Here is a 25,810-nt window from a genome sequence, read left to right as displayed (position 1 = left end):
GTGGAAAAACAGACAGCAGTGCATTTGCTCTGACTCATCACCCTTTGGTCTTCTTCACCTATTACTCATTGTTTTTGCTGAAAATAATGTTTGGTTTCCCCCAAAATGACCGGGTTTGAGACTCCCTCTGTGGACGTTGGTTCTGGCTTAGCTGCATTAACGAGAGGAAACGGCGGACGGATTTAGCTGTGTGTAGTCTGTGGCATTCGCCGGCACCCGTGGCTCGGTGGACGTGGAAGGCACACGAGTCCGTTCTAATTTCCCCTGCCCTCTGTGTGTTGGCTCAAGCCTCTTAATTGGGAGTTCAAAGGCGTCTCTTGTTTGAACCGCGCGTGACCTTTGGGATGGGCCATTAACAATGTTATGGTAACCAGGGCAGTAGAGAGGAGGGCCGGATCTCAAAGGCTTTGGCTACTCAGTGTGTGTTTTTGTGTATCCTGGTTGAGGTTCTCGTCTGCCTGAGAAAGCAAACAGCATTGCTTTAGATGTCTAGATTTAGGAGGCCTGCCCTTAGATGTCCTGGCTCTCTCTTTGTCTGTCTGTCTCTCTCTCTCTCTTTTTTTGTGTCTCTCTCCCTCTCTCATTCTCGGAGAAGTCCTAATGGGTGGTTTGTTATTTACTGCCGGTCACTTTATAATGTGAAGCTCTACTGTAAATGGAGCCCGACTGGAGGTAAGTGCACACACAGCGTGTCACCAGTCCCTTGCAAAGCCCAGCTGGACACTCGCCAGGCATCAGCTGTTTCCTGGCCCGAGCTCTCAGCGATGCGTGTGTCTGCGTCTCCTCCCCAGACACCACGTCCTCTGGCATGCTCGCTCGCTCCCTCGCTCACTCGCTCTGGTCCTGGTTAGGCCTCAGATCCCAGATGCTGACACGCAGCTGTTGACGCCTCCCGCAGTCACGGGACGGAGCCGTGGGAAAAAACCCTCTCGTGTTTTGACTCTCGCCATTTCACACCCCGCAGGAGATTGGAGGCCTTTTATTTATTTATTTATTTATTTATTTATTTATTTACCCCCAAGCCCACACCACCTAGAGACTTCAGAGCAGTGTTTGTGAAGTCACATCGCGACGACACCCTTTCTAACACAGATGGCTTTGATTGTGCTCAGGAAATCATCTGCCCTTGAGGTCAGAGGAGAAAAGAAAGCACATCAGGCTGCCGACCACTAACCTGAACAAAGAGAGCCTGGGGGGCTTCTGGAGTACCTGGGGTGGGAGTGAATGCATCCACCATGTTCCCTCATGCGTGATGTTATTGGGGCACCATAGAAAGCAGCTGAAGCGACTGATCCGTGCCTAGTTATGGGGGAATGGGATTTAATTAGGATGTCTGCTCAGTGACCAGAGGATTAAGACAAAGACTTTCACTGAAGAGGCTGGATTAGTTTGTTGTTATTTAGAGTCACAGTCAAATGAGCCTTTGAGACCTCCTCAGAACATCAAAACATTCTTTGAAAGTGGTCATGCTAATAAAAAGTGAATACAACAGTGGGTTGGTACATTTTTAGCGTGTATTATCCTATGTCATGTGGTGTGTTGCAGACAAATCTTAATCTCTCTCTCCGTCTCTCTTTCTCTCTCTCTCATTCTGTGTAATTTCAGGACTGATTTCTGTGTCCACAAAGATGAGCCATGTGACACAGTAGGTGAGTAATTATCGGTTCGCTACCCAGGCAGTTCTCGGAAAAATCTAGAACATTTCCCTGTAATTTAGGCTGAAACATTACAGCACACAAAAGACTTACATTTACATGGCATCTGCTGTAAACTGAAAAAGACCACAATTGCTGTAATTAAATTGTGAAGGGGCTGTTCTGCTGTGTATTTAAGAATGGCAAATGATTCCAAACAATTTTGCACCTCAGGGTTTCTTTCTCTTTTTAATGACAGAGGCTAACTATATTTGCTTGTGAATAATATCAGGTAGATAGAATAGAAAGGTTTCTTAGGACAAATAACAGCATGGCGGTTGTGTGTGTTGTATAACCTGTGCCCCAATGGGGCAATGTCCAATGCTGCCTTTCTAAATGTGTCCGAATCGCCGTCTGTCAGTGCAGACTCTTGGAGTCAGCAGTGTTTTAGACTCCCCCTTGAAAGCATCTTTGTGGGTTAGGGGGGGGGGGGGGTCGTCGCCCACTCTGACCCCTTAGATTCCTGTCTCTGAAATGGAGAGGCAGGTGACATGTCAGCCCACCCCCGCCCCCTCCCTCTACCCCTAGCCTGGGAGTAATCCCCTGAAGCTGGAGGCCACTTACGAGGCAGATAGCGGCCTGTTGAAATGAGGCCGGTGCTGTAGATTACTGTAATTGAGCGATCGGCTCTGCAGGCATTCGAGCGAGGCAGGCCCTACCGATTGCCAGAGGAAAAAACTTGCCCGCCGAGGTGTGAAGTTTGACACCATTTCCAGTCGCTGCTCAGAGGAAGACATGTTTTGTGTTTGTGTTTTTGTTGTCTCCATCCAGTCTCCCTTCAGTGATTTAACAGCACATCCATAACTGTTCCTGAGCGATGGCAGCAGCTGGTTTAAGCTATCCAGTGACTGTGGCCTTAACACAACCCAGGCATGAGAGTAATTGATGTGACATGATGGAGACTCTTTGGTTGCGGTAGAGGTATCATGCAGAGGAACACTCTCTGGCCTGGGGGAACGGCATTCCCAGAATGAGGCATCTTCCTGCATTGCAGGGCTCTTGGGTGGCCAGCCCCCCAGGGCATTGCCTGTTACAGACCTTCACCCGGCCCTCAGCTGCCTCTGCAGGGGGATCCTCCTACCCTGGCCTGCTAAGTCAGCCCCATAACCCATCATCTCAACCATTACAATTCCTCTTCAATACAATGACATAGGTATAACTGCATAACCAGGCTTTTGACTCTATATGGAGATCTCCCCGAAAGGTTTTTAAATGTTCCTAGAATAGCACGATGGCCGGGTCCGCCGAGGTTGTTTTTCTGGTCTGACTGCAGTCAAGAGAGACCGGGGTGATGTGAGTGGCCCTGCTGTGGTACTCAGCCATAGCAATGATCTCATACATTTCAAAACCACTTCAGAATTCTCCCATAATTGCTAAAGAATAACAGCTTCACCACTGAAGCGTTTGGAGAGAGAAGTCCATCTGTGATAGCAAGAGCTGAGGTAATGTGAGGTGTCAGATGAAGGGATCAAGGGGAGTAGTTGGCCTTGGAGATGGTGGGCATTGCATCTTGAAGGCTTGAGGAAGCAAAAAGCCATGATCCATAGTACATGCTTGTTCAGTCACCATGAAATTTGTGTTTAGCCAATCAGAATTTGAACTTCTTGCACATGCGGTACATTTGTGTCGGCCGTGTTTGTTCGGCACATCATATTTAGTCTCGTTGGCCACTCAAGTTCTAACGTACTCTCAATGCTGTTGCAATGCAAAATGAGTGCAAAATTGTACAGTGGGTTAAATGAAAGGGTTCCGTATGATGGCTGAAAATAGACTGACAGAACATTTACACGCCGATCATCACAGTCAAGAATTACATTTGTTTGCTGTGCAGCTTTGACAACAACCCCCACCAGAGGCATGTAATGCATATCAAAAACGTTTCAGTTCAGAAAATGTGCTTTTTGATTCCTAGCTGTCTTGAAAACAAACACGACTATTGCATAAAATCTGTTACTCTATATATTCAGGGCTTGCAAAAGATGTGGCCCGGTGTAGGATGAACAATTGAAAAAACAATTGCTAACACGTGTAGGTTAACACCAACTGCTCATGGAACATAAATGGTGATCCATATTGGCCAAACCTCAAAAAGCAGTATCAGTGGTCACAGTATTGGTGCAATCCTACTTCAGACTGGATAAAGATTAATAGTAGTGATAGTAGTGCAATTAAACAATTACTATTGTTGTGAACCCGGCCATTTAAAGTCTTGCGAATAACACTATTCTCAACTTTTCAGTTTGGTCTGTTTTTTTTCAGCGGCCTGATCTGTATTGTTTTACAGTTAGTGGTGAATGAGCTTAGCCCCTTGGAATCCTCCCAGTCCGATTATGTAATGTTGGAAAGCATCCATCTCTAATTTGGATTTCTACTTGTGAAAGCTGAAATTGGCTCCGTTTCTTTTAACAGCTGAATCAGCAAGCACTTTCAGTTTTTTTTCCTTTGTTTTGTAACCTGCCAAAAATAATTTCTATGGTGGTGCATTGAGTCAGAGCGAAAACACAAATGCAGATCTTAAAGAATCCCCTTTTTAGGAAATAACAATGCTGAGGAAATCATCTAAAAAAGAGAAAATACTCCGTCGACCCCTTCAAAGTCTCTAGACCACCCTCTCTGTGCGTCCACGTTAGGGTGAGCCGTTCCCTTTGAAAGTGTTCTAGTTCAAGTGGAGTGTTGAAGCGAGGGGATTTCCAACCACATCAGGCAGGAGAGATGCAGGCACTGCGGGGTGAAATCAGAGCGTGCCCGACCTCACGTTTCATCTCCTCTCTGAGCGTCTGATTGAGGAGTGATAAGCGCACCTCTGCGTGGATGTCCTGGCACTAGAGGGGGGCTGTGTTGAAGTTGTGCTCACAGTTACCGCCGATGCCCGTCCCGTGCCTGCAGCGAGCGTTTGAAGACCCGCGCGTCTGATGTGGGGATGGTGCGGGTTGATAAAGCTGTTTCTTCCGGCCCTCGATGCATCTTATCAAGGTGTACATCACTCTATTCTTCTCTTCAGACATGATTATGACATGGAGGTGGCAGATTATCGTAGAGCGTGGTCTCCGTGTTCCACTCCACAGATGTTAGTTTCCGGTGCAGTGCTCCAAATCAACTATCATAAGTCAGGAAATGTATTTCGCTTATTTCCTATTTGGAGGGCTGAGGTTTGGCCACATAGATCTAGCTCAAGTGGAAAGACAAACAGTATCCTGACGTGTCCTCAAAGGCTAGTCACGCATGTCCTGGTTGGATAGTTCTTCCTTTGCTCTCCCTATTGTGTGTTGCAGTGAATGCAGTCCTCCATCTTCACTATCACAGCACACAGGGTGGAGCCAGGACTGAATTCTGACATGGAATCCTCTACACTGTCCTCCATTGCGTGTAGCCTGTGTGAGGTTCCATGAGCAGTTTAGGAGTTCTTTCAGTGGAGAGCAGAGATGAAGAGCAGAGTGCAGGACGGCGTGACTCAGCTGGCTTATGTGGAGGCCAGCTGCTGGGTTTGAATCAGTTCACTGCGACATCAGCACAGTCTGAACATGGAAGCAACACATGTTATTGCCCTGTTCTACAGTATACTAAGACTAATCACTAACATCAGTCACTAACATCACATCCACTTTCTGTAAACTGAGTGTACTTACTTTAATTGTAAGCCCTGTGGCCTGTGTGTCTCCAGAAGAGCTCTGGGGCATTTCTCAGGTGGGCAGACAGACAGACAGACAGACAGACAGACAGACAGACAGACAGACAGACAGACAGACAGACAGACAGACAGACAGACAGACAGACAGACAGACAGACAGACAGACAGACAGACAGGAGACACTGAGGAAGCGGGCGCCGCAGCCATCTCTTGTCTACTCTCTCAGCACAGGGGGCCATCACTTTATCACCAGGGGCCCGTGATGTAATGGAGCTCGTGACGGCCCCCAGACCCCTGGTGCACTCGTACGCGTTAGCCTCTCACACGGCCCCCGCATAAAAGAACACTCGTGCTCTTTGTGTTATCTGCACCGACGGCTCTGACCCACTTTCCAGCGGCCGCAGGGTCCGGCGGCTCACCAAATAAAGACTTCCGTACGAATTCTCGCTCCTGGGTTCCCTGTGAGTGTCAGCAGTTTTCACAAAAATGTGGGTTGTGTTTTGGGGGCTGTGCGAGTTTTGGTATATTTTGTATGACCCAAAGCTCGCTTTTAGAGTCTCTCTTAAAATAAAACAGTGCCTCGTACTGGATAAATGCTCTGTTTGGCTTTTTCCTGTGTTTATTTCCTCCTAGTTCCTTATCAAAGTAGAAGGACTCGCCTGTTCACTGGGCAGTATTACTGGGTAGGAATTTAGGTGGGGGCAAGGGGGTGGCTGAGAGAAGTCAAAGTAATACGCAAGTGATGGCATCCTGTTTCCTGTGTTTAGTATACCAACACAGAGGGGTCCTGTGAGAGCTCCAGAGAGGGTGAGAACAGTGCCGTGCGGGATGGCTGGCTTTTATGAGGCGGTTGCCGTCAGAGTCTGCCGGAAGAGGATGGATGCCGGAGAAATCAGCTGATTCACTCTTTACAGTGGTGGATAGGGCCTGCCTGGGGGGGTGGGGTTTGTCATGCCAAACAAAAAGCCTGGGGTTCAGGGGTGCATTTCCTGAAAGTGAAGGGCTACCATCTTTAAATGACAGAGAAGCGCTCATTTTGAACAGTCTCTCTCTTAGGTACCACCGTGGTTGCTCAGAGACACCTTGGGGAAAAGCAGTTCTGTTGAGCTGACTTTGTGTTTTGTTTTTTTGCTGAATGAGGGTGGATTTCGCAAGAGGCTGAAACCCTCTTCATGTTGTGACGGCTAATTAGCTCAAATTAAATCATCGGGAGCATCTCTACTCTCTTGCAGGGCGTGGTTGTGTGTGTTTAGATTTGGAGCCGAGCTTTGAGGCCCGTCCGGGTGGCTGCCCCGCCGGCGTGATGGAGCCCACCCTGCCCCCCCACAACTGCTGAGTCAACCCTGAACATGCGACAGTAGAGCCGGCTGCATTTGCCTCTTTGTCCCCCCGGGATGCTGGGGGCATCAGAAATGCTGGCCTCAGAGTCTCTCTCTGAAGCCACAAATATTCCAGCCACGCATTACCTCACAGGGGGCCACTTTATCGGGCCGGTGGCTGTCGGGACATGAGGAGGTCCTCCTGTGTGCACCATCACCCCATCTCCCCACCACCCCACCACCCCATCTCCCCATCTCACCCCACCCCACCCCATCTCCCCATCTCCCCATCTCCCCATCTCACCATCTCTCCCCACCCCAATGACAAGCCTACAGCCATCCTGCAGAGGGAGGACTAACTGCACCACCACCCCATCTCCCCACCACCCCACCACACCACCACCCCATCTCCCCACCACCCCACCCCATCTCCCCATCTCCCCATCTCCCCATCTCACCATCTCACCCCACCCCATCTCCCCACCACCCCACCCCATCTCCCCACCCCAATGACAAGCCTACAGCCATCCTGCAGAGGGAGGACTAACTGCACCACCACCCCATCTCCCCACCACCCCACCCCATCTCCCCACCACCCCATCTCCCCATCTCCCCACCACCCCATCTCCCCACCACCCCACCCCATCTCCCCACCCCAATGACAAGCCTACAGCCATCCTGCAGAGGGAGGACTAACTGCACCACCACCCCATCTCCCCACCACCCCACCACCCCACCCCATCTCCCCACCACCCCACCACCCCACCACCCCATCACACCACCCCATCTCCCCACCACCCCACCCCATCTCCCCACCACCCCACCACCCCACCACCCCATCACACCACCCCATCTCCCCACCCCACCCCATCTCCCCACCACCCCATCTCCCCACCACCCCATCTCCCCACCACCCCATCACACCACCACCCCATCTCCCCACCACCCCATCTCCCCATCTCCCCACCACCCTACCACCCCACCCCACCCCAATGACAAGCCCACAGCCAACCTGCAGAGGGAGGACTAACTGCAGCACTTCCCCCTTCTGTTGACCAGCCGCTCTCTGCAGTGTGTCAGCGCTTCAGCTGGTCCCTACATCTCCCCCAGTGTCTAACTTTATATGACACCACATAAACCTGCAGGTGGCAATTACCGCAGCTCCTCGGGACAACTACAGTACATTAAATGTGGAAAATGATTATGCAGAAAGGGGCCTTAATGTAAATTGTTCAAAGATTCCACATTATAAATCACGGGGATGATGGACATCGCACAGGTAAATACTGCTCCTGACAGAATGTGTGGGTTGTTAAAGCGAAGCGGAGTGGAAAGAAGTCATGTAAGAATTTAGCAGCACATCTGTTTCCAGATAAGACTGCTGGTTTGAGGCTGTTAAAGTCAGCCGCTGAAGCGTTACTCATATTTTGCATGTAGCGCTTTGCTCGGAAACCACTGCTATGCCTAATGGACTCACCTATTTTAAGCATGGCTTGACATGTCCTTATTCACTTAGGGAGACAAGTTAGTGTACTGTACTTTTAAAAGGTAAAAAGTGTTCAAATATAGTCACAATGAAGAAAGGGGGTTACTCCAAACCCCAATAGAACTAGTGTCCTTTTTGTCACTTCCTGGATCATTGTAATGTAATGGAGCTGAGTGGAGTTTGCTGTGTATTGATATGGTATGAAGAGTCTTCTCTTCTCGCTCACGGTTGCTGTGTTCCATGCAGGCAGGGGATGTATGTGTCTGTGGTGGCTTCCAAACATCCATACAGGTGTTCCACCACAGTTCCTGGCTCACAGTTGTGTGTCGAGAACCCAGTGCTCCTGGGAAGCCTGGATGGACGAGCTGTGATGCACATCACAACAGGGCACTGGCTGCAATGCATGTTGACCTTTAACCTGCATGACCAGGATTAGGCTAGTGCAGTGTGAAACCGTATCTTCATTAGCCTACAAGTCTGCCACCTTGAGGGGTTACCTCAACAATCCATTCATGTGAGTCATAAAGTGTACTGTTCAGAGAAGGGGGAAAAAAAACATTCTGATTTCTCATAGCCAGTTTCCAGTCTCAAGTCTTCAGGTGAGTTCTTTATTTATTTTGGTCTGGTTTGTTTCCCTTCCTCGTGCACTGTGTGTGGAGGCCAGCCAAATGTAGTGGGCTTTGCCGTTTTAATAACTCAATGCTTCATTAGGTTGTAATTAGGGCTTTAATACTGTAAACTCGGTTCAGTGATTTACTCCCTTCAAAATATGGACTGTTCCAGGCCTCTGAGCATGGGGAGAAAAGTATTATGGATCATGGGCAATTGGTAAACCTCTGCTGTAATGCATTTCAGACGAGCACAGCCCCACTACAACCTACACTTTTCTCGAATGACTCACGTGTTGTGGCATGTGCAGTACTGGCCGTGTTGTTGTTCAGAGTGGCGCTGTGGCCCCAGACTGGGTTCCGACACTGATTTGCATTTTGTTAGCTGAAGACAGGGCGGTCGTGGGCTCTTAACCTGTTTTCAGGTTGTCCGTTTTTCAGGCCATTTGTTTACAAAGAGATACTGCCTTTTGGAGATTTGCATGTTAAAGTTGTATGTGCTGTCAGCCAAGACATAGATTGTGGCCATGAAGGTAAAATGAAAGTTTAATGTGTGGAGCTACAGTTGCGATTATAGCATGGCTATCTGTGAATCTGAAAAGACGTTTGTGTTGTTCTTACAGCATGCCCAGATTTGTTTAATCATGTCTAATATCTCATTAGCCATGATTCCACTTTCGGGCCAATGCAAGCTAGGGCTATCTGCGGGCTAACCGGGGCTAATGGCCTGAGGCCTCAAGCCGTGACAATAAAAGCCATTTGTGTTTCTACGATCGGGCCGATAGTCCCATAGACCCGCCCATAAGCCGCCTTGGTGTAAATGTCACCCATTTGACAAGTGAGTGGGAAGTTCAAGTTGAGATATCATAAAATAAAGTCTTGATGGTAATTAAACATCCATATATATTATGTTCATTTGAGCCAGCGGTTGTGACATGCACGTGTCTATAGCCTGCCTGTGTCATGTAACAGCCACGGCAAGTTGTCAGTATTGTCAGTAATGGTCACTATCCTTGGCTTTTTGAAGATTTGGGTTTGCTGAACATGGAATGGCTTTCAACACAGTTAGTCCTACAGATGGAAAACTCTTCCCTGCCCAGATCTAACGCTGGTGGTCCAGAGACGACACAATCATTCAATCCCGCCACGTCCAGATCTAACAAAGAGGTGCAGCAGTGAGCAAAGATGAAACTTTTAGTAGTTGAGGTGTGTCAGATCTCAAAACGTCACAATACACCTTATCGCAATACTCGTATCCCAAATCCCTAAATATCAAAATAGAGTTTTATTCTGTCACTCGTATCCATATTAAGAAATCTTAAGGAATCTAGTGATTCCCATACCTAATAACTGATGATTAGCAAAAGATCCTGGCAGTCAGGAGCTGTGCTCGGAAGAAGGTTTTCCATGGACTCGAAGCACAAATCTAATTGAATTGTATACTGTGAACTGTAGGTGTACTCAGAACGAATCTTCCACACAGACTTAATATCCACTTATTTTCACCTTATTGTTGAAGGAATTCCGTAAGAGGCCGCCCATCATTGAAGCACGAGCACAACTGGGTTTTATCAGTAAATCCTGAGGTGCCAAGTTGGTTCTCTTGTTTATTGGAGTGAGCCCATGTCTGCTGCGTATCATCTGCTATCATCCCCAAACTCAATTCCAAGCTTTTCCCCCCTCCAAAACTGCCATCTGGGTTTCATTTCATTCTCTTGTCACTGATTTAAACGTACGCTTGTCCTGCTCCAAACGAAGCGCATTGGACAGCATCCAGAGTCGGAGAGAAAACAGGTGTCTGAAAGGACGCGTAGGTAATATCTAGCACTAAGACCTGTCAGGTGACGTCATCTCCCTTGGCTGATTGTGTGATGGATTGCTTTTCAAACACTGAGGGTGCTCGTGTGGTATAGGAACCGCTCCAGATTAAAGACACTGTTTTTCCAGTAGTTCGCACAATACCACAGTGTTTGTGGGGAGGGGTGATCAGTGTTGTTTGAACTCTCAGACAAGTGCTTGTATAATCACGCTCTTTCAATTCAATCCCTATCTCTTATTGTGTCGGTGAACTGTGTCCCTGTGTATCGATGTTATCTCTCTCCATTAACATGCATGCATTAATCATAACCTGTGATCCAATAGCCCGGAGCGGTGTTGTTTTTCCCCCTTGTCTGGCGTGGCTGCCTGAGTCATTCTCCTGACCGGTGGTTTGAGCTTCAGGAATACTGTAGCTGTCACCACACAAATCAAACTGAGCTCGCCATAATGATAATGATTTGGAATTGAATGTGGTTGGAATGCATTTGCATAATGGCCACCTCTCCATCGCTCGCCCCGCTGGGTGGTGTGACCTTGTTTTCACCCTCCACACTGAAAGCCCATTCTCTAGTCTGACTTTTAACAGTCTGCCCCCCCCCCCCCCCCAACCATCCCCCCCCCTCCATTCTTCCCTCCTTCCCCCACCCCCTCCCTGCACCTGATTGCCCTGGGGGAGTTCAGCTTGCCGATGGCCCCCGCAGCAGGTGCAGACCTCCGTCTGACAGTCTGCCCAGGCGAGTGAGGGCCATTTTAACGGCCTGGTGCAGATTACTCCACTGACCTCTCTCCTACTTCATCAGCCACGCTCACTCAGTCAGATCACAGACCAGCTAACCACACACACACACACACACACACACACACACACACACACACACACACTGCTGCCCTTTTAAGGCTGTTTTCACTTGTTTGTTTATTGGTTTCTTATTCTCTGTGAAATGTTGTTGTGAACGATGAGCTCCGGTGTCCAGCACTGCAAGGGTTAGCATTGGATGCTATCGTTGAGTGCATGATCCGCAATCATGCGGCTGTAATTGGCCTGCATAAATTGGGTCAGTATTACAAATGTTCCAAGAATGAGGGAGGCGAGAAACAAATAACAAAAGCCCCTTCTCCAGATTCCGTAATGAAAAGTAGCTTTCAGTTGGAGTGAATTTAACAGACATTAGCAGTGATGACCTTGAAACTGGCTCCTTGTGTTTGATCAGCGCATATGTGTATTATTTAGTGACAGAAAACAGACTCGGAGAAATACATCTGGTCAGAAAGGGGGGGGGGAAGAGGCAAAGGGCAAAGTACTGTACTTTTTTTGGACACATTATAAGCCAGTGTAAAAAGCTGGGCGAGTGTCGGAGCCATGGCACGACGTTGGCAGGGGCCCACTCCAGGGGTCCACTCCAGGGGTCCACGCTCATCCTGCCCTGCCCTACCCTGTGCTCTTCTCCCCACAGGAATCGCCTATCTCGGTGGCGCCTGCAGTTCCAAGAGGAAGTGTGTGCTGGCCGAGGACAACGGACTCAACCTGGCTTTCACCATCGCGCACGAGCTGGGCCACAAGTCAGTCTGCTGCCGAGGACTCGCTTTCCATCTCTGCTTTTTCTTTTTGCGCTCTCTCTCTCTCTCTCTCTCTTTTTCTCTCTCTCTTTCTCTCTCTTTTTCTCCCTCCTTTTCTTCTGTGCTGCAGGGTTCGTTTGTCACAAGTTCAGTCTCTTGCTCTCTCTCATTCTTTCTCACTCCCTCTCTCTCTCCCTCTCTCTCTCTTTCTCTTTTTCTTTTTCTCTGTGTGCATTCCTTTGGTGTCTGTCTTTACCACATGCTATAAATCTCTAGGAGCAAACCTCTGTTTGTTTTGATGTAAAGGGGGGGGGGGGGTGACAGGATATGTCTGTTTAACTGATAAACAGCCCTGGGCTCTTTAGGGTAGCCGGCATTTTAAAGTACAGTGTCCTCAACCTCAGCTCCAGTTCCCATTGCTGTGTAATTGATTGCCCTTCGGGACCCCCTCAAAAGCTCACACAGAAGGGCAAAACAATCCAGGATGAAGGCTGTGCCACAAAATATCTCTCATTCCCGAACAAGAACACAAACCGCTCCCCTGCAATTTGAAGGCGCTCAGAGACACATCTTTCATTGGTGCGTTACATTAGCAGAGCTCCATCTGCTTACAGTAGACAGACTGACTTAGCAGGCATTGCCCCCTCCCCCCCCCCTCTTGTGTAAGGGTAGAGGTGGCTACTCATGCTCACGTACAGTATAAAGCCCACATTGATAGAACAATGACGGAGGGCCAATACCAAATTTGTCTGGAAATGCGGCCAAACTACATTAGTGTTCGCAGCAGAGGCTTAGTGGCCTTGCCAGGCCTCTGGAGTTATCGGCCGATCCTGCCCAGCCTCGGACGTGGGGAAGGCGGACGAGACGGGGCTGGGCAGGACGCGGGCCAGCGGCAGAAGCCGGTTTAATGGCGGCAGGTAATGAGCTGGCAGCGCGTGCGCCCGGCTGGTGCCGATACGGCGAGTGTGATTGCGCCGCTGGTGCCACACAGCCTGGCTAGCGCTGTGAAAGCCCTCATTGTACCGAGTCCGTAAAACACCCATTAAAGAGGAACATAGGAGGCTTAGGTGCACCTTGCTGCTTTTTTATATTAAGTCTGTCGCCTGGCATGTCAAACGAGCTCCCGTTTTACCGCGCTACAAATCATTTTGCTCGTTACACAACCTTTTAAGTGCAAACTGGTGAACAAGGCTACACACACACATTCAAAGATACACATAACCATACACATATTTGCACAATGATTTGCCAACCTTGACATACGCACTCATTCATATATAGATTTTTTTTATACTCAATACCTGAAATAGATGTATTCCATGTCTTCTGAACCACTTAGATAGTCCTGGAGATCTGTCCAATCAGTGCCACAGACCATTGCTTGCTTTGGTTGTGATGTGCGCAGGACTGCCTTTTGAAGCTTGCGAATCTCTGTGTGAATATAATGCACAGTTTGTTCCGTGCTATGATTAATGTGCTATCAGGCATTCTTTTCCCCAATCATGATATGATGTATTTAAAAAACACTTTAAGCACAGCCGTGGAGGTGCGGTGTAATTGCCCAAAGCCAGATAGGCTGGCTGAAACGCAACACAAACGACAACAAAAATGCGCAGGCAGTGATGAGGATATGATTTGAATAGAAATAGTCTTGCCTAATAAGGAGTTTGAAAGAGCATTTTACGTCATGTTTTTCTCTGTTTCGCTGTGCTAACAATTAGCCATTAATCTCTCAGGGTTGTCAGGAGAAACTGCACTTGCAGTCAACAAACAAGCACCTTTTATTCTCACCAATCGCATAGAAACTGTGTGTGTATATGTATGTGTGGGGGGGGGGTATTCCATGGAAACTTAGCAGAGATAATTCCTATTAGCTTCCAAGCAGGTCTGAAAACAGTAGATCCTTTATTTGCACCAATGAATCCAAGACCTTTGGCTCAGACACACTGCAGCAGATAAAAGCCAGACTTGATGTCCTGTGGTGTATTGATGACCATAATCCCCCCCTCAGCCACTTTTTTCACTCGATTTCCCCTTTTCTTATTCTGTGTGACTCCTTTTTTTTTGAAAAGTAGCCATATTGCTATTATACCCAGTAACAGGCATCATATGCATGCGTGTCTGTGTGGGGGAGAGTGGAGGAATAACAGTGGAAGGGTGTTGGGCTGTGTTATTCCTGAAACCCAAACCACGCCACCATCACAGCCACATGGTCATCGGCCCAAAGGAATGCGGCCGAGAGGGGCGGGGGGGGGGTTCTGGGACACAAACATCAGGCAACGTAAGTGAATTCCAGGGCCTTGAACGAGCCCAGGTGCCAGCCCCCTTCCTCTGTCATCCAGCCGCTATGTTGCGCGAGGGGAGGGGAGGGGAGGGGAGGGGAGGGGAGGGGAGGGGAGGGGAGGGGAGGGGAGGCAGGTACAACTGCTTGAAAAGGTTCAATTTAATTGCACGCTGTCCGCGTATTTTTCTGGCAGCAAAATGCCAGCGGAAGGCCTATGGAGTGCGTCATGTCACAATTCATCTTGGGGGGGGGGAAATGCCACAGCGATTAGCAGCCTCCGTCGAAAGCAAGAGAGCCGTGGAGAGTGGTGACGTCTGCTTGTCTCGGGGTCAGTGGGCCCTGTTCCTGTTTATGCCTGGACTGTTGTCCTTGCATTCTGGTTTGCAGTTGGTCTGGAACAGTGTTTATGTCCTTGTGTGTAAATGAATATTGCTTGCGTAACTGCTTATGGCATGTGCCTCATCATGTTTAAATGTAGTGGCAGTGAATGAAGTGGGAGAAGGTCATAGCTCTTACTGTAAAAGCAACAGGGTCATTTTCAGGTTTCTGAGAGCCCTTCCTCATGCTTGCTTATGCAAGAAATACATAAATACAAAAAATATCTAGGCAGTCTTTTTGTGTGTGCTCTGTGTATCTCCTCGCCCCATTTTATTGCTTTCATTAAGACTGGGAACAGAGACTCCATGCTGGAAGTCTCCGTAATGTTTTTTTTGATTATTAGTTCCTGTGTTTGCTGCTTCAGGTTCATTTTAGGTTGTTGTTTTTCATTTGTAAATGTAGGTCATGGCTTTAGAGGAAGCGCACAGTAACTCTCTGCAGTCAAATCCTCTCTGGCCGTCTGCAGCTGCCGGGCCTCTCGCGAGCAACCCTCAGACATCCTCACGGCACACAGGCCCCTCCGACTCTGACTCTCTGAGCAGACATCAACAGGGCTCTTCCTGTCGAGGCAGCCCCCAAAAGATGCTGCAGATAGTCTCAGCCTTATCCTCCGTGGCAGCAGCTACTTGGATGCTGCAGATAGTCTCAGCCTTATCCTCCGTGGCAGCAGCTACTTGGATGCCGGCCAAACTGCCACATGGGCTAGGTCAAGCAATCATTCTCCGGCTTGATACAGATAAAGAACAGGGAAAAATTACATTTTTTTTTTTTTTTGTTCGGACTGCCAGCAATCCATTGTACAGCGTGGCTGGTTAGGATCTGTAAAAGAGTGTAGCCTCTAGATAAGGCCTTTGGGTGGGTCATTTCAGTTCTTTGGGCAGAGGTGTCTAGTTGCAATAGTTCTGTTCATATGGAACTAATGATTCATCTTCTGCATTCTCCAGCATGGGAATGAGCCATGATGATGACCACGCCACTTGCACCGGACACTCCCACATCATGTCTGGCGAGTGGGTCAAAGGTCGTAACCCCAGTGACCTCTCCTGGTCATCCTGCAGCCGTGATGACTTGGAAAACTTCCTCAGGTAAGATCAAATGCTTTCCACTCGCTGCCTAGCTAATCTCACACCACATCTGTGAATGTAAATGTGTTCGTGCCGGTCCACTGGATGTGTACTGAAGTTTCTTTTCTTCAGTAGCTCTGCTCTCCCTTGCATGTCTGACGCCTGGAGCTAGTTTGGGTTTTCTTTGGATGAGCACAGACACTAACTGACATTCTACAAGTGTAAGATTGTCCCCATCCACGTTGTTCTCCACTGGGGAACAGCGGCTGTTAGTCTACTCCCTACCATCCCTTCCCCACGATCCCTGGGCTGTGGTCTGCTAGTGTCTGACACCAAGCCCCTGCACCCCCACCCCCACCCCCACTCCCTCCCCTGCCCTCCCCTCCCCTCCCCAGCTCCCCTCACCCTCCAGGGCTGCCACATTTAGATGAGTCCCAGCAGGAGCCAGGAGTCCCAAGCGTGGCGATGCCCACAGATTTACACACCACAGTCTGGGCTTCTGATGAGGAAACTCTTCTAATGGCTTCTCTTTTTTTTATTATTATATAAGTAACACAATGTTATGAGGCTGGAAAATTAGCCTCATCCCACTGAACAGAAGGGTGCAATTTTCCAGCCTCCCGATGGTTGCCCCTGCTGGGCCGCGCGGTGCCGTTACAAAGGGCCTCCTTTTTGAAAGAGCTCCCTTTGAAGCGCTGTTAACTGGCCTTGCGTGTCTCTGGCTGATTGCTGCGCTCCCACTTGATAAGGAATGCACAAAAGGCAAAGTCTTGCAGCAGTTGTCTCCGCAAGATTCACGCGGAGAAGGGAAAGGCTGTTTTTTCCAACTCAGTCCCCCGTTGTAGGACATTAGAGACAGCAGCAGAAATCAAATGTTGCGCTTCATCCACCACTTTCTGCTTCTTATAATTATTTTCTGTTTTTCTTGCAAAATCTTGTTGTTAGACTTCTCAATGTAGCTTTGATGTTGGCTTGGTGAAATAGACTCAATCCTTGTATTTATTTCATGAATCCCCTCTGGCATTTGGAGTCTTGTTGGGTCACTGTTTCACAACTCAATATATCTGTTGTTGAACCACTTTGTTAAAATGATAAATGTCTTGATGACAAACCAAGGTGTTAAGTAAAATAGCTTGAGGGTTACTCTGAGGAAAGTGATATCATGCATGACACAACTCTGTGTTCGAACAAAGACAACCCAGACTGGCCCTCAGCACATTTCAATGACTGTGAGTAGTTCTGGCAAATGACTGTAATTTTGCTTATTATCATATCTGCACATTAACACCCGAGGCTCCTAATGGGGGGAACAGTGTAGCTTTGTGCTTTTGTCTTTGTGTTTGGGTGGTTTACTTGTGTTCTTATTTTTGGGCTTCCACCACCTCCATGCGCAGGTCGAAGGCCAGCATGTGCCTGCTCCACACGGACCCACGCAGTCGCTACATGATCCGACTCCCTCCCAAGCTCCCAGGCATGCACTACAGCGCGGACGAGCAGTGCCAGATTTTGTTTGGCACCAACGCAACCTTCTGCAATGATATGGAGGTACCGCAGGACCTGTCTTTTGCTTTTCTTCAACATGATCCCTCTCACAAGCTTAACAGAAAGGGGGGGGGGGGGGTCGTGGAGTTCAAACTCACGACCCGGGCCTGAGACGGCACTTGTTGTATATTTGGATAAAGCACCTTGGAAACTCCATCGGCCGGTGGTTTTATGAGCTTGCCTATTTCGAAGTACCTTTTAGTTCTTATAGTCACGGTATGAACCTGTTAAACTGAACTGTGTTTAATACTCACCCCAAGGGGTTTGCTTGCGTAGCTTTCCAAATGAATGATATACATCAGATATTTCTTCACAGTTTCCCCCTCTTCATTGAGCTGGTTCTGTTTATTGAACTCGTGTCCTTGGGGCACTTGTGCTTGGTTACATGTTGCCATGGTGAGCCCCTCCAAAATATCAATACATATTGCAGGTGCCGACAGTTCAGGTTAGATTTTACATAGCTGTCTCTCTCTGTCTCTCTGTCTCTCTCTCTCTGTCTCTGTCTGTCTCTCTCTCTCTCTCTCTCTCTCTCTCTCTCTCTCTCTCTCTCTCTCTGTCTCTCTGTCTCTCTCTCTCTCTCTCTCTCTCTCTCTCTCTCTCTCTCTCTCTCTGTCTCTCTATCTCTCTCTCTCTCTGAGCTCAGCATCAAGAGAGGGTAGGCTTTCACTCTGCTGCACACCAATATTTCCACTCAACACCCACTCTGCCAGGCCTTGTAAAGTGGATGGACTGGTGGAGTGACTGGCCAAAGCATGTGCATTGTCTAGACAACACCTTTCAGACTCAACAGAAGCTAGCAAGGTTCTTGACCCACCCAGCCCTCACTGACAAAGACAAATTGTTCGACAACAATAGACAAAGGGGAGATGATGGCAAAGGTAGATTCCGGTAGTGACACTTTAATGACTGCCGTGCAACGCCAGGCACTTCCACTCGACAGATTGGAAAATGTTATTGAATGTGGTGAGTACCTATGAATGGCTTCCCTGGTGGAACAAAGATGGAATGACTCCTAGAAATATGATCTCGCTTTCTGCCAAAGAGAGCAATTGCTGTGCGTGTGATGGTTTGAAAAAGAAAAAAGGAACCTTACAAAATGGACACGTGAACATGGCTCATTAAAATGCATAGCCAGGAAAAAAAGCTCTAGCCGCAAACCATTCTTTTTGCACTGTATCAGTGTTTGCTGAAGTCAAGTGTTTCATCAGTCTTCATAGCCAGGCGCATCATTACTCCATGTTTGTGTTCGGGGAATGGAAAAGACGATGGGCAGCAACTGATTAAGGCTCAAAGATTGAAGTGGTTTTCGCGACAGAGGATTTGACCGTTATTTTTTTCCTTTTTCATTTTCGCCTCAGCTAATGATGAAGTGAACTGAGTGAGTGAGTGAGTGAGTGAGTGAGTGAGTGAGTGAGTGAGTGAGTGAGTGAGTGAGTGAGTGAGTGAGTGAGTGAGTGAGTGAGTGAGTGCGAGAGTGAGAGCAACCTGGCCATTGTCTGTACACAAACCTGGTAGCTGAGCAGCTTGAACAGACTCCACGAGGCTGAGTGGGGACTGTTGCTTGTGTTTCCTGGTGTGGTGTGAGGAGAGATTTAGTGTGTGTCCTCAGCTGGCTGCTCTACCTCACACCTCCACCTACCTCATCTCACGCTGCGGTCGCAGGAACAGGAAACCGCTGCCAATTAAACCATATCCATTTAATTGCCCTTCCTACCAACATGCCAGGCTGAGGCTCTCTGTGATTTGTGAATGCAGGGAAGGATTTGTAAGCGAAACGCACCCCAACCTTTACTCTCCTGTTTGGTGACTGCTGGGTTTACAGCCATAGATGTTACTGTTGAGGTTGTGTGGCTAAGATGTTACTGTTGAGGTCGTGTGACTAGGATCTTACTGTTGAGGTCGTGTGGCTAGGATGTTACTGTTGAGGTCGTGTGGCTAGGATGTTACTGTTGAGGTCGTGTGGCTAGGATCTTACTGTTGAGGTCGTGTGGCTAGGATGTTACTGTTGAGGTCGTGTGGCTAGGATCTTACTGTTGAGGTCGTGTGGCTAGGATCTTACTGTTGAGGTTGTGTGGCTAGGATGTTACTGTTGAGGTTGTGTGGCTAGGATCTTACTGTTGAGGTCGTGTGGCTAGGATCTTACTGTTGAGGTCGTGTGGCTAGGTTATTTGGTGTTGGGCCGACCGTAGACCAAACCATAAACTCCCATGGTTTCCAGCCATTTCAGAGTTCTTTGATGTTTTTTTTTTCGTTATGTTTTTCATGGTGCTTGGTTAAGAAAAGACCGTGAGAGGATAGGCCGAGACAGTCGTTCAACATTCTCTTTTCACAGTCATGAAAGCACTTCCATCAGTGGAAAAGCTACTAGATCTGTGACATGATATTTGGTCCCTCGCCAATTACCTTCAGGGTACGTGGGTGCTCTGTGGGTTATTAGTTGGGCTGTATGTTTGATAGAATATTCTGTGTGTGAAGACATAGACTCATAACCTTTAGACAGCATGCAAAGTAGTCTGTGGAATGAAAGTGAGGTATCCTTACTGCTCCTGCCAAAACGCCTTTGGAGAAGAAAATGCTCTGAAGTTCACAGCGTGCACACTCAAAATCTGTTCTCTCTCTCTCTCTGTCCATCTCTCTCTCCCTCTGTCTCTCTCTCTCCCTCTCTCCCTCTCTCTCTCTCTCTCTGTCTCTCTCCCTCTTTCTCGCTCCCCTTAACTCAATGTGTTGCTCTGTTTTAGTGGGAGGAATGCCTGACATTCCAGTGGAAGGAGCTGGTTAGTACTGTGCTGTACATGGTTCCCTCTGGCTGCCACTAATCCCAGTCTCAATGCTGTCTTTCAGCACCTAATGTGTGCCGGCCTGTGGTGTCTGGTGGAGGGTGACACGTCGTGTAAAACCAAACTGGACCCTCCGCTGGATGGCACAGAATGTGGTTCTGACAAGGTAACTACCCTTTCTGTCCATCTAGGCCATGATTATATTGTAATTGGGCCACTGATTCTACTGATTGCTGATTCTAGTCTAGTTAAGGTCAAATCAGGGGCAAAATGTGAAATGTCATGAAAAGCTGCCAGAATGACAAGTTCCCTGATTTCAAGCTACCTGTGGCTTTGTGCAGTGATTCTCCTAGACAGTGTCATTAAGGTTTTGTTTATGACCCATTTTGTTGTGTATTGTGTGGTGTTTGTGTGTGTGTGTGAGGGTGTGTGTTGAAGTAGATTTAGTGATGAAGTCAATAGTGTGAAAAAGTCAGTTTTTTTTTGGTGAATAATATATGAAAATGGAAAGGTGTTTGTCAGTTCGCACTTAAATACACACTGTGTGTCTGTGTGTGTGTCTGTGTCTGTGTCTGTGTCTGTGTCTCTGTCTCTGTCTCTGTCTCTGTCTCTGTCTCTGTCTCTGTCTCTGTCTGTGTGTCTCTGTCTCTGTGTGTCTGTCTGTGTGTGTGTGTGTGTGTGTGTGTGTGTGTGTGTGTCTGTGTGCGTGTGTGTCTCTGTGTGCGTCTGCGTGTGCGTGTGCGTGTCTGTGTCTGTGTCTGTGTCTGTGTTTGTCTCTGTGTGTGTGTGTGTGTGTGTCTGTGTGTGTGTGTGTGTGTGTGTGCGTGTGCGTGTGCGTGTGTCTCTGTGTGTCTGTCTGTGTGTGTCTGTGTGTGCGTGTGCGTGTGCGTGTGTCTCTGTGTGTCTGTCTCTGTGTGTCTGTCTGTGTGTGTGTGTGTGTGTGTGTGTGTGTGTGTCTGTCTCTGTCTCTGTGTGTGTGCGTGTGTGTGTGTGTGTGTGTCTGTGTCTGTCTCTGTCTCTGTGTGTGTGTGTGTGTCTGTGTGTGCGTGTGTGTCTGTGTGTGTGTGTGTGTGTGTCTGTCTCTGTCTCTGTGTGTGTGCGTGTGTGTGTGTGTGTGTGTCTGTGTCTGTCTCTGTCTCTGTGTGTGTGTGTGTGTCTGTGTGTGCGTGTGTGTCTGTGTGTGTGTGTGTGTGTGTCTCCATCAGTGGTGCAGGGCGGGAGACTGTGTGAGTAAGACGCCCATCCCTCAGCATGTGGACGGGGACTGGAGCGCCTGGAGCCCGTGGAGCATGTGCAGCCGCACCTGTGGCACAGGAGCCCAGTTCAGACAGAGGAAGTGTGACAATCCACCGTAAGACACACACACACACACACACAGACACACACACAGACACACACACACAGACACAGACACACACACACAGACACAGACACACACACAGACACACACACAGACACACACACAGACACACACACAGACACACACACAGACACACACACACAGACACACACACACACACACACACACACACACAGACACACACACAGACACACACACAGACACACACACAGACACACACACACACAGACACACAGACACACAGACACACAGACACAGACACAGACACAGACACACAGACACAGACACAGACACAGACACAGACACAGACACAGACACAGACACAGACACAGACACAGACACAGACACAGACACAGACACAGACACAGACACAGACACAGACACAGACACAGACACAGACACAGACACAGACACAGACACAGACACAGACACAGACACAGACACAGACACAATGTTTGGCTGGTTGCCAAAATCAAATGAACCTTTACAGATCACTGATTATAACTCTTACGTTCTTTTATGTTTCCTCCTAAAACCCACCTCAATCCAAACCTGCTGTGGGAGTCTGAGATGTGACAGTGGTGACAGTCAATAGACTTACTAAATATCTCTTGTTCCTCACTCCGGAAGGTCAGGTACTTCAACAACATAGGAAGTGTAGGTGAAAAGGCCCATTGGCTGAGCTGCCTTCCCCCATCTCCCTGGTCCAACACTGGTGAACTCGATGCACTAATGCAGTCAGGCCTTATCAGTCGGGTGAACCGTACACCATGTGTGGAGATTTAAGAGGGCGAGGCTTTGACATGTTTTTGGAGTTTGTTTCTAAGCAAATGATTTGAAAGCTCCAAAAACACATTGGAGTTGCTGCCACTGCTGTATTGACTCGGTTCACATGTGTCAGCTGTTGCCGGTCAGAGGCAGGTATGGCGGTGGATGAAATATATGTTTAAAATAAGATTGACTACTTAGAAATGTGTTTAATCGAAATAATGAAAGTGTAATCAAGTCTCTAACTATAATGTGATTTCAATAACGTAAACTGGATGTCATGTTACACACACACACACACACACTCAGTCATTGGACAGACACCAAAATGATCTCTAATATGTTCTAATATAATCTCCAATATGTTCAGTAAATGAGATCAGAGCAGTGGTCACCCAGTTCATTTGCCTTGGAAGATGAGGCTGAGCTGATGGCTGCTCCCCGGCGGAGCTGGCCGGGCCCTGGGAAAGAGCAGGATGATTTTATTTGCATTTTGGCAACGGAGCCCCTCTCTCCACCGTACCGATGGTGACAGAGCTCCTAGCGAAGCACACTCCAAACACAAAAGCTCTCTGATGGACAGGGGGGGGGGGGGCTTGGCAGAGCGTTACGGGGGCCATCATTTTAAGACGAATACAAATCCAGTCATGTCTTCCTGCCAGCACAGGACGTGTGCCATGACTGAAATGGGCCAAAAGAACCAAAGGTACTTTTGTTTTGTTGTTTAAATATGGAGTGAGATGTTTGCGGGACGTTTTTAGTAGCACACCAGGATGAGTGCGAGGCTGTGGTGGAGTGCTACTCATTCCTTCAGCGTTGCATCCATCCAGCACTGGCTGGAAACCTTCCTCTGCTGTGGCTGCTGCTGCTGGTGTTGAAAGGATGAGAGAGACAAAGAGAGAGAGAAAAGCTGAAAAAGGAGAGAGAGAGAGAGAGAGAGAGAGAGAGAGAGAGAGAGACAGACAGAGAGAGAGAGACACAGAGAGAGAGAGAGACACAGAGAGAGAGAGAGAGAGAGAGAGAGAGAGAGAGAGAGACAGAGACAGAGACAGAGAGAAGTGGGGACACTGGTACCTGCCTGTCTGTCTGTGTCTACCACATTTAAACACAAAGGGTAACAGGGTCACGGGGTTCTTTCCCTGCAGAGAGGTCTGTTGGCCTCAGGGCACTGCCCATCCGGTGGGGAGAGAGGTGAAGGGCGTGTGGGTGATTGACCGAGTGGCTGTTGTATCGTCCACAGCCCTGGTCCTGGAGGGAGGCACTGTCAGAAGACTAGTGTGGAGCACAAGGCCTGTGAGGGCCAGCCCTGTGCCAAGGGCCTGCCCACCTTCAGGGAACAGCAGTGCCAGTCCCACGACCGGCACAACAACAAGAGGAAGTCCAGCATGTGGACTGCGGTCATCAACGATGGTGAGGCACTGACGCCACCAAACACATTGACACAGATGGCTTATTTCAAGGACTTGATGAGTGCAATAAGATCTCACAGTGTCAAATGAATGTACTCATACACGCACATGCACACAAGCACTTACTCATCCATCAACACTGACACCTACACACACACGCACGCACACACACACACACACACACACACGCACACCTACACACGCACACCTACACACGCACACGCACACGCACACCTACACACACGCACACGCACACGCACACACACACACACACACCTACACACACACACACACACACACACACACACACACACACACACACACACACACACACACACACACACACACACACACACACACACAAACACACAGCTCCACCCTAGCTGATGGCAACACACCCTTTGATGACTCTATTGCTTACACTTACCCAGAAAAGGAGGATTCTGACATCAGGGAAAGACTCTGTAGGAAATTGGTAACATAGTTTACGTAGTCCTATGCCAAGATGGCTCCACTCCACCAAAATAAATCAGGGCATGCCTCTTTACCCTGCTCGGGGATTTGCGGAATAACTTTATTGCAGTCCTGAAGAGGATAGATGTTGATACAGACTGATGATGAGTATTAAGTCATAAATCGATATTTGGCCAAATTGGCCACATCCACCCACGTGCCCTAGCCTGTGTGCCCTAGCCTGTGTGCCCTAGCCTGTGTGCCCTAGCCTGTGTGACCTAGCCTGTGTGCCCTAGCCTGTGTGCCCTAGCCTGTGTGCCAGCACCCTCAGTATTCAGTGGTCTGCACAGGCTTGGCTTCTGGCTTCCAGTGGTAAATGTCTTAAAGATATTCTTCCTGTTATTTTCTCCTGAATGGTGACAGCATTGGGCGTTTTCCATATTTGAATTCCTCCCCCAGGATTTGCATTACCTCTGCTTCCTCAGAATTACTGGTCAAATTTGAGAATTCAGCTTACACAAAAGCCTTTTTAGCGATCTAAAAAGAGATGTGGTGTGCTCATAAGCTAGCAATTGAGAAGAGAGTGTCTCATATTTGGGGTGGGGAATATCATTCCTAGAATTCCATGTTTGTTTTTTCACTCGATATGTGAAACTTTTAATCATTGTCACTGCTCAGGATTATTACAGCTGCATGCCAAATGTCTTTTTTTTTTTTTTTTTACGTGATTTTTTTTCTCATAACAGGATGTGGAAATGTTTATCTGAAGATGGTGAAATAGCCGTAGTCCCCTCCCCCGCTGCTGTTCCCTGTTCCCCACCACAGAGTCCTGCTCTGACTCCAGAGCTGCTGGCCCACTTCTCCCCTCAGCCCCTCAGCAGGAACAGTCCAATTTGTCCACATTGTCCCACCTCAGCCCTCTCCCAAGCAGGCAGCTTTTGCAAATACGCTTTACCCTCACAATTAACATTCACCTCATGCCAGGCGGTAGGTGGGTGAGGCTCACATCAGTTCAGTGCTGCTGCAATACTGAATCGGATGTCCCCGGTGACACCCTGACGGTGTCCTCAATGGGTGCTGTCTACCCCAGCTGAGAAGAAAAGGAAGAGATTTTCTTTTCTGGTGTGAAACCATATCTTCTGTGGTCCTATTTTTAGGCCTCTGTGGAGTTTCTGTTTCTGGCATTTTTATCGCCTAGGAATTTTTGTTCTTTTGGTGCCATCTTGTGTCCCCAGTTGTGATGTCTGCCAGGGCACTCGTCCCCAAAGTGCGATGCTGCTTTCATTCTCACGTACACACACACACACACACACACACACACACACACACACACACACACTTCAGCATCCTCTAGCCTACTAGCTGTGGCCCTTTCACTGTGTGCTCTTGACTTGGTGGAGGAAACTGCCCTGAAAAGCCTCATGTACATATATCTCCACACACACACACACACACACACACCCATAGATACACACACATACACACACACACACACACACACGTGCACGCATACACACACACACACACACACACACACACACACACACACACACACACACACACCCATAGATACACACACATACACACACACACACACACACACACACACACACACACACCCATAGATACACACACACACCCATAGATACACACACACACATACAC

General features: G+C 48.4%; 1 protein-coding gene across 1 annotated transcript in view; it reads left to right on the top strand.

Moving 5' to 3' along the window:
* Positions 1 to 25,810, top strand: part of adamts17 (ADAM metallopeptidase with thrombospondin type 1 motif, 17) — a 70,845-nt gene that overhangs the window by 14,677 nt on the left and 30,358 nt on the right. Inside the window, exons 7-13 of the mRNA XM_012817221.3 lie at positions 1,606 to 1,649; positions 12,008 to 12,113; positions 15,717 to 15,857; positions 17,231 to 17,381; positions 20,220 to 20,321; positions 21,361 to 21,506; positions 23,524 to 23,693. Coding sequence (XP_012672675.2) covers positions 1,606 to 1,649; positions 12,008 to 12,113; positions 15,717 to 15,857; positions 17,231 to 17,381; positions 20,220 to 20,321; positions 21,361 to 21,506; positions 23,524 to 23,693 — 860 coding nt within the window. The remainder of the gene's footprint in view (positions 1 to 1,605; positions 1,650 to 12,007; positions 12,114 to 15,716; positions 15,858 to 17,230; positions 17,382 to 20,219; positions 20,322 to 21,360; positions 21,507 to 23,523; positions 23,694 to 25,810) is intronic.

The sequence above is a fragment of the Clupea harengus genome, chromosome 6, assembly GCF_900700415.2.
Source record: "Clupea harengus chromosome 6, Ch_v2.0.2, whole genome shotgun sequence".
Taxonomy (NCBI): Eukaryota; Metazoa; Chordata; class Actinopteri; order Clupeiformes; family Clupeidae; genus Clupea; species Clupea harengus.
This window is presented reverse-complemented; position numbering and strand designations above follow the sequence as displayed.